Below are 9704 nucleotides of genomic sequence, written 5' to 3'. Positions count from 1 at the left end.
GGCAGATTCTTTACCACTGAGCCACCAGGGAAGCCCTATGTCTACATGTAAGTCTATAATTACCTCATAATAATAAGTTTAATTAAAAAAAGAAAAGAGCATCAGTAAGACAATTTGGGAATTATGAACACAGACTGGCTTTTTAGTGTGAAGGTAGCATTGTGTTTTTGTTTTAAAAGTTTAGTCTATGCGCCTTAAAGATCCATACAGAAATACCTCCAGATGAAATCATCTGTCTGGGATTTGCTTTAGAGTCATCCAGGTGGTTGCTGGAGCCGGGTGGAAGGGGATGGCCTCGTGGCGTCATGGTCCCCAAGCAAGGAGCTTTGAGAGCCCGCAGTGAGGCCATCGACCCCGGACACCGTCAGCCTGCTTTGAATCTTGGCTCTGCTGCTTATTAGCTGGGTGAGCTTGGACAAGTTATTTGACCTCTCTGACTGCAGTGGCCTCATCTGTCAAGTGGGGATAACATCTCATAAGGAAGGGTGCAGGAAGGGAAGGAAATGTCCCCCTCAGAGGAGGGGAGGAGCCAGTGCAGGGTTGGGGCAGTGCCTCAAGGAGAAGCCACTGCGCTGGTGTCAGAGCGTCACAGGCCCTCCGGGCTGGGGGGAGGCGCTGGGAGGTGGGGGCTGGGAGGAGGTAGGCAGTGTGACCACCGCCTCAGACCCTGATGGGCGGCCAGAGACGGCTCTGGGAGCAGGAGCGTTGAGGATGGTAAAGGAGCAGAGAAGAAATGGAAAATGGAAGAGGCAGGGGCCGGCTGAGAGCCCCGAGAGGAAATGCCTCTCCCACGCGGTAGGGGTGCCACCAGGGCTGTCTCACCCCGCTCCCAACGCTCCCCTTTTGTGTCTGTGGGCTTTGCTGGAGACTTGTGCAAACAGCCGTTTATCCAGAAAAACCGTCACGGGGATTACGGATGCCGGCTGGGTTTTGCACGTGAGGACTGTAGTTTTGCTTTTATTGGCTGTGCCATGTGGCCTGTGGGATCTTAGCTCCCCAATCCAGGATCTAACCTGAGTCCCCTGCAGTGAAAGTGCAGAGTCCTAACCACTAGACTGCCAGGGAAGCCCCCGTGGCTTTGTTTTTATAGGTTAGATCTTGATTTTTGTGGATTGCTACTAAAATATTTATGGATGAGAGAGTTTCTCTGAAATTCAGACTCTGAAGGAAAGGAGACTTACTGTTTTGTTTTTCTGGGGAGTGGGTCTGGAACCCTGGAGACCATCCCTTGCTCTCTAGGTGTCTCTACACTTAGCCCGTGTGCCAACTGCATGCCTTCACACGGGTGGCCCTGGTGTGCGACATCTGCGAAGTGACCAGTTCTGGGTGGTGCCCCAGTGCCCTCACTAAGAGCATCTGTGTCCACCCATGAACCCCGATACCACCTGTGGGCATGGAGCTGGGTGCTTGCTGGTCACCATGGACCGAAGGGGCCCCTCTCCCATCAGAAGGGTGGAACTTCCCCACCTGCCTCCAACAAGGCTGGGCTGACCCCGAGGACACTTTCCTTGTCCTGGAGCAACTGACCCTAACCCTCCCCTACTCAAGGGATGTGAAGAGAGGAGGAGTCCACGGACTCTAGCCACTCCAGCCTCAAGCCCGCAGCCTCCCCAGCAACTACCCCAACCCACTGATCAGGTCGCCAGGGATGTGACGCCCCAGACGGGACAGAAACCCTGAGCCAGGTGGCTTCAGCAACGACTCATCTTTATTGAGAGTGCATTCTTGCATCAGCTGTTCATAAGGATTGCAAATCACCCATTTGAAAAGCTTCCCCCTTCCATATAGCTCTGGCCATGCCCAGAAAGCAGTGAAAATACATTGTACAGCAAACACTTTCCACCCTAACAGCCAAGACAGCTCATGACAATGCAGATATCTACGACAGGACAGAGTAAGTTCAAATATTAGACACGGGATGATTCGAAAACTAACATTGTGTGTTTTTCCAGGTAAGGAAGACCAGTCATTATAAAAATACTTTATATAAATTCAGAACTAAAACATTCAATCCTATAAAAATATCTTTTCCTAATAAAAGTATCAATTTCTAGATGAATGTCCTTTATTGACATCAGTTATGTCCTTAAGTATTCAGGAAATACCCCCATGTCAGACTGTCCGTTGAAACCCACATGTAAAGTTACACCATGGCCCGGTTGTCAAGAACGGACCACATGGTCCCATCCTGGTTATTCTACAGGAAGTTAACTCAGGTGTCTATGAATTAGGAAAGCCAGCTATGCGGTGCCTTCCACTGTTTAACTGGGAAACCCGGTGATGGCGTTCTGCCCGCCCTCGGAAATCAGCTCGTTCGTCTCGTTCTGTTTACTCTCCTTGAGGGCGTGGTTGGCGGGTGCTTTCTGCGTCTGCGCTCGCCTGGACCTCCTGAAACACACCTTGAGCAGCAGGTAGCACAGCTCGGCCACGTTGAGGAGCATGCAGATGACGGACGCGGAGATCATGAAGATGGTGAAGACCGTCTTCTCGGTGGGCCGGGAGATGAAGCAGTCCACCAGGTTGGGGCAGGGCTGGATGCCGCACTTCAGCACCCAGGGCAGGTGGTATCCATTGTACAGGAAGTAGAAGACATACATGAAGGCAGCCTCGAAGACGATGCGGAAGAAGATGCTGCTGGTGTAGGTCCACCACAGCGAGCCCTCGATCCGGACCTTCTGCCGCTTGATGTCCTCCAGGTCCTTGAACTCACTCCTCGTCTCACCCCGCCTGAACCGCCGGGCAGCCTCGTGCCTGTAGTAGGCCACGTGCATTGCCACCAGCAGGGCGGGCGTGGACACGAAGATGAGCTGCAGCGCCCAGAGCCGGATGTGCGAGACCGGGAAAAAGTGGTCGTAGCACACGTTCCTGCACCCGGGCTGCAGGGTGTTGCACACGAAGTCCTCCTGCTCATCCCCCCAGACCTCCTGGGCGGCCACCACCAGAATCATGACGCGGAAGACAAAGAGGACGGTGACCCACACTTTCCCGATGCTGGTGGAGTGCTTGTTCACGCCCCCGACGAACGTGTGCAGAGTGCCCCAGTCCATGCTGCCGCTTCACCCTGCTCAGGTGAGAACACAGAGTTGTGAGTGGGGTGGTCCCTTCGTGTAAAACAGCTCTAATGTCACAGACGGGAGCCTTTCTCTTGACATCACCCTCTTGACTGCGAGTAGGCAGTTTTCTGGTGGGGGGGAATACCCACCCTGAGAACACTCTCAAGTTCTCATAAGGGTTTAGGATCATCTTTAAAATAAAAAATAAAAGAATATAATTGCTTTACAATGCTGTGTTAGTTTCTGCTGTACAACAAAGTGAATCAGCTATATGTATACATATATCTCTTCTCTCCCACCCTCCATTCCACCTGTCTAGTCATCACAGAGCAGAGCTGAGCGCTCCGTGTTATACAGCAGTTGCCTGCTAGCTATTAATATCTATTTTACACATGGTAGTGTATAGACGTCAATTCTAATCTCCAAGTTCGTCCCTCCCTTTCTTCCCTACTCTGTGTCCACAAATCCGTTCTCTACGTCTGTGTCTCTGTTGCCGCCAGGAAATAGGTTCATCTGTACCATTTTTCTAGATTCCACATACATGCATTAACACAGGATATTTTCATTTTTCTCTTTCTGACTTCATCTTGATTCAGCTGAAGTCGAATTATAAGTTAGATTGCTGCCTGACACTGACCCAGGAGCTCAGGCAAACGCATTTGTTTCCAAGCTCCCTTTTAATTCTTATTTCACTCTGGTCAAGGGATCACAGAGGTTCCTCAGTAGATTTTATGCATTAAATGGCTTATCCAAGGAGGAAAAAAATCATTCATTTTATCCAGCAGACTAAGAAGGGACTCAAACAACATCATTTGCCATAATCACGTGCTCTCAGGAAACCTAGCACCATAGCTACTCCAAGAGCCTCTTTCAGAAGAGAACCACAGGCCTCTACAAACAAGCTGACTCTGCTCTCCCATCACTGGCAGTGCCGGCTCCATGCTGATGGGCTCCAAGTTCACAGCAGGAGCCATGAGTGGAGGGCCAGCTCCTCCTGCAGTGGGGTTTCCCCCCGCCAACAACGCCCTGATCCAGCATCCTGAGGCAGAGCCTCCACTGTGAACCTGCACAGTTCACACGGTGGACGCCTCCATACCGCCAACAGCAGACCTGAGAGCTAGTCAGCATCTACTCAGAACAGAGGAGAATGGACCCTTTGAGAATCTTCTAAAAGGGAAAGACCATCTCCTCAGAAAAACACATGCTCACCAGGTTCTCATGCCCATTTACAGGGAGATGCCCCCAAAAGCCTTTTGTCCACCCCCCCAGGAGACTTTCTTGCACTTGAATGTGGGTCAGGCTCCTCCCTTTCAGGCTGACTCCCCCCAGTCTCTTTAGGGTCCCCCACTCTGTCCACCACCTGCTTCCTTGGCATCATACTGGCTAATACTAGCAGGAAACTGGGGAGGTGGAAGTGGTGCCCAGTTGTACTCAGGTGAGCCCAGGTGTGCCCAGGTGTGCCCAGCTGAGCCCAGGTATACCCAGGTGTGTTCAGAAGCCAGCTCTCTCACATCCTATACTGTGAAAGGATGCCCCCATTTCAGTTGGCGGTCTGAGAAATTCGTCTTTTGCCCTTGGTTTGACTTTTAAAGCATATGTTCTTGGGAAGACTCAGGGTCTCAGGAGGCCATACCTCTATCCACGTTGTCCTGTATGGGACCCTCCTCTACCGTCTGGTGGGGGTGAGACGGGCACTCACTGGGCAGGGGAAACGGTGTGCAGAGTGCTGGAAGCATCCTCTTCTGTCTTTTTCTTTGTCCAAAATAGTCAGAACCAAGTACAGGGAAAGCCCTCCCTCCACTGCATCACCAGGGCCAACCAAACGACAGCCCCTAAGGGCTGGTCATCACTCACTGAGCGTCTGCTGGATGCAGACATCAGCCATCACCCTTGAATCCCGGGGCCCAGCTGGGTCCTGGCCAAGGGGACTCTCACACCATGAGAAGCTGGCTGTGTGTCCAGGGAGTGCCAACTGCTGCAGCCAGTGTTCTTGTGTCCCTCACGAGGGACACCCGCATGACAAGGTGTTGGGAAGGTTCGAGAGCTCAGGCTGCTGAGGACAGGGGAGCCTGGTTTCCCCGGGCAGCTTTTCACTCATGTTCCCGGAAAGATCTGTACGCAGCAGAGCATCGACCTGGAGGTGGGGCAGAGCCTGGAAGGAGCCCTGGGGGTGCTTGCAGCCAGAGGCTTGATTCCTATGTGGATCCAGGACAGGACCCAAAGGCAGATCTGCAGTCAGAAAGCCAGGTTTTTGCTTTTTTGAAAAAAAGAGCTGAGGAAAAACAAAAAAGCGCACCTCTTTAAAAGCACACTCTTTAAAGTTGTGGTTTCTGGTCCTTAAAGTTTTGATTGGAGTCTGTGTGAGTGCCCAGGGGGTGGGGACATGGGGACCTTGGTCAGGAAGACTGGTCCCAGGCTCAGACTGCTGACCCCATGGGCTGATGGATTTCCAAGTCCACAGTAATGAGTCTTTGATCTAAAAGCCTTGTTGGAGACGATGTGGACTGTAGGATTGACTCAGCTCCTGGTGAAAGTTGTCAGAATAAATCCTCCCAGCCATCATCCTCATTCTCTGGAAGCACTGGGATACACCCAGTGGGAGGAAGAAACGTGGTCGTCTGATGTCTGGACATACTTTACAGTGGCCATTCACCCGGGAAGTCCCTTCTGTCTGTTCACAAGGTGGAGATGTTCTCCAGTTAACCAGAAGACCTCTCCCACAAAAGTGGGGTGGACTCAATGCCCAACCAGCAAGCTTTTGATTGATCAAATAAAGGTCACAGTTTCTCAAACTCTTCCAAGTGTAGAGAATTTAAACTCTCCCACCGGTAAGAAAGTTCTTTCCTCTCTGAGTTCTCTCTTCACAGCTGCCTGAGAAAGGCACAGTCCCCACCCACCCCCCAACCCAAGGGCCAGAGGCCACACTGGCCAGAAGGGATTCAGAGAGGCTGATGTCAAGGGAGAGGTCAGGAGGTCACCCCTCACGTAAGGACTCCACTTTCTAGAGCAGATTCCTCCACTCCTGCCCCTGGAGCATTTCCTTAAAAAACAGGGACAATTATCGTGGTGGCAGCTTTATTTCTTTCAACTACACTGGGGACTTTGACTAAAAGCAGCTATTTGCCTTTAAATAAAGAAAAAGAAATGAGGTGCCTTCCTAGGGTGTCTGCACCCTTTCTGGTGTCTGTCACCCTGGAGGCATCTGTACTAGGAGCACTAGACCGAGGGCAGGCCCCCCTCCCCTGCAGGAGAGCCAGGGGTGAGCCTGTTGGAAACAGTTTGGTTGCAGGAGACCTGAAGGCAAAATTACTTTCCATAATAACTGCCTCCTTCGGAACCATCACAATTAGTATTAAACAAAGTGCCTCTTTCCTTTCAGGCTTCAAGCAGGCTGCAGCCAACGGGAGGAGCTTTTTCAATAAAAAGTACACTATTAACTCTTTCCTTGTGGCCCAGATTGGTTTCTTTCAACTGGCGCCTTCCTGACTCTCCTTTAAGGAAAGAGTAGGTTTGCTTGGCCCCAGTCTCTGGCTGCAGGAAGGTGGTGATGCTTAACCTCCTGGAGGCAAAGACCACTGGGCTGTGTGGTGTCTGTATTCACTGGACACATGGCCACAGCCCAAGTGCTTTGCTCTGAAAATAGGAAACCAGGGACCTGACTTATGAAGAGACAGTGCTAGGAAGAGAGACTGTGCTTCCCTCTTACAATTCAAATAGTTTAGGTCTATTAACATTCTGCCTCAGCAATATAGTTTTTTGTTTTAAAACTTATTTATTCACAACTAGTTTGGCTGACAAAGTCGTTCCAGTGCCACTGGTGACAGAAGCTAAACTAAAGGCCCGGGAAAGACCACATCCCTCAGCACCTGCCTCCAGGCGAAGATTTCCCAGGGCGGGACTCCCTCCAATGACTCATCCCCGAGTCTCCGATGGACCTGAGGACAGGACACTCCTCACTGTGTCTACATCAGCTCTGGATGATGGAAAAGCCTGTGCTGATAAGAGGCAATCAGGCCAATGCAAAACCAGCACCCTGGGCTCCAGTCAAGGACTCACAGCTCCTCGGCCAGAGAGGACTCCAGGTGAGGGTCCCTATTCCAGGCCGTTGTTTTCCTGCACCATCAATCACCAATCACCCATCACCCGGCCTCCAGCAGCACTCAGCATCCCCCAGGAACAGGAACCCAGTGCACATTCTGAGGGCAATGAGGATGTGACCCAAGGAGGGAGAAAGAGTAGCTGTGCACAGGCCTTCGGCTCCTCCCTGGGTGTCCACTGCACGACCCTGGTGTGCCAGTTTTCCTTCATCCCCAGAACTGTTATGGCAGTTGTCTAGCCCCTGCCAGTTTCCTGATGCTGCGTACTTCAAAAACACAATAAAATAAAAATAAAATTTTTAGTGTGGGTTCTTTTGCTTATCAAAATAATAATAACAAAAAAGCAATAATGATAAGAATGCCCAACGCTGAACCTCAAGCCCATTCCCTTCTTTAAGAAAAAGAAGGTGGAATTTGAGGAATCAAATATACTCCCTCAGCCCCAAGTCAGCAGCCTGAAAAATAAACAACTTTAAACTCTCTCCTTAATCAAAAAGAGCCTTTTCCTTTTGTCTCTAGAAATCTCAAGTCATCCAAGGGACAATGTGATAGCTGATTTTTAAATTTTAGTACTCAAAAATTCATCAACTGTCCATTCAAAGTAATAACCGGTAAAGATAAAATGGATTTAGGACTCACATACTTCTTCAAAATTAACTCAGTAAAAATGAAAAAAAAAATTCCAGTCTATGGAGTCTAAATATAGAAGTGGACACTTCATAGAATTATATGTACTTCTTAATCCATTTAAGAATTCAAGGAGTTAAAAAAAATTTTTTTTCCATTTAGCCATCTCAGTTCATTCAAGCAAACCTGTGTGCCTTCCAAACATTTAGGTCCAGCTGGAGTTAAATGATCCTGGGAATAAAAACAGAAAAAGCCCTTGGGGACCCAGTTTCATTCTCACGGATCAAGTGAGTCAAACAGAAATCTTAACATGACAATGGAGTCACCAGCAGCATCATGCCTTTACAGACTTGGAACTCTGGGCTGAAAATTATTTTCCCACAATTTCATTCTAACATTTTAACAAAAGTATACAAACCACTCACAGCTCCTGGGACATTCAGAACGAGCCGGGGTGTGTGGTGAGTCTCCTCACACCCTGTTGAAATTGTTCATTCAGAACCTCTGCTGGTTCTTTTCCTTCTTAAAGCTCTTATAATTCAGAAAGTCAGAAAAGGAGAATGAAGTCCCTGTTTCCGGTATCAGACTTTGTTTTCATACGGTGGAGCAGCTGAACCGACTAGCATTTTCCGGGTTGGGTCAGCAGGGTGACGGCAAGTGGGACCCCCCCCCCCAGTTATGTCGCAGGCTTCTCTCTTCCTAACCCATCTCCCCTGCCTGGCAGGGTTCCCATGCCACCCCAGAGTCTCAGGACGAGCAGCAGACAAGGCTCTGTGCGTCCTGCAATTCTAAGGAGCCTGGCTGGGGCAGGAGTCTCTTCTAGAACACTGGCCAGAGCTGGAACAAGAAGTCTTCTTTGGCATCTAGTCTGCCCAAGAAAGAGAGCAAGGGCGCCTGGATGAATTTAACCAGGCGCTCAACCCACAGTGAAATGCCACCTGGGGAGGTGATGCCAGGGGTGTGGTTGCAGGCCCCTAGCCCCTTGGGGTCCACAGCTATGTCCATCTCACACTCACTTCACACTCCGTCCACACTCACCTCACACTCCGTCCACTCTCCAGGAAGGACAGCCAAACCGGTCACAACCACACACCTGTGCCAGGTGATACCTAGCCCGTCTCCCCCACCAGAGGGAAGAGGCCTCTGGTGCCTCCGCCTTTTAACTGAGATGTGTCACCAGTGACACTTAATTACCGTTGTCCAGTGACTGTCTTGTCACGTGCGGCCCACAGGCGCCCCGGCTGACATCACGGGCCACACCCTCCAGGTCTCCCTGGGCTTGTTGGTTAGTTCCGCGCCCCCTAAAGCGAGCCCGACCTTGCCAGTGACCCGTGAAAGCCAGGACACACCAAACTGCCTCAGAGGAAGTGGGGGAAAGGGGCCCTTGAACACTCGTGAGGCTTCTATAAAACCTGCTGTGCAAGTCCGGGGGAGACCCGGGGAAAAGTCAAACCAGTCCATCCTCGTTCCTGCGAGCGTGCCGGCGGCGGGCGGGAGGATGCGGGGCGCAGGCGGATCCGGTGGACTGTACCCCCGAACAAGGTCGCCAACAGGGGCGCGCAGGTGGGGTGCTGAGGGCCAGGGGACCGCGGGCGCCGACCTATCTAATCCAGCTTCTGGATGCGATTCCTGTGGCCGAGGTGGGCGGTGCGCCCACCCCACTCACCTGCCGCGCGCGCTCGGGGCGCGGGGTCCCAGGGCAGCGCCCCCGCCTCGGTCGCAGCCGGATGGGCAGGAAGGGCCTGGCGCCGCGGGCTCGGCGGTGTGGGGCGTCTGCAGGGCTCTCCGCCCGCTCCTCTTGGGGATGGCCCGGCTCCCACCTGCAGCGCCTTTTAACCGCGCCCCACCCCGCCTCTGTCCTGACGCTTCTCCGGCGGGAGGCGAGAGGCGAGCGCGCGGGGATCCGAGCGCGCCCGCCCCGGGGCGC

General features: G+C 51.8%; 1 protein-coding gene across 1 annotated transcript; it reads right to left on the bottom strand.

Moving 5' to 3' along the window:
- Positions 1 to 2261: 2261 nt before the first annotated feature.
- GJB6 (gap junction protein beta 6) lies at positions 2262 to 3047 on the bottom strand. Its single transcript, XM_068984560.1, has one exon. The coding sequence runs from the start codon at positions 3045 to 3047 to the stop codon at positions 2262 to 2264; it is 786 nt and encodes a 261-aa protein (XP_068840661.1).
- Positions 3048 to 9704: the final 6657 nt, after the last annotated feature.

This window comes from Capricornis sumatraensis, chromosome 12, assembly GCF_032405125.1.
Source record: "Capricornis sumatraensis isolate serow.1 chromosome 12, serow.2, whole genome shotgun sequence".
NCBI classification, from domain to species: Eukaryota; Metazoa; Chordata; class Mammalia; order Artiodactyla; family Bovidae; genus Capricornis; species Capricornis sumatraensis.
Note: the sequence above shows the minus strand (reverse complement) of the source record. Positions and strands in the feature narration are given on the sequence as shown.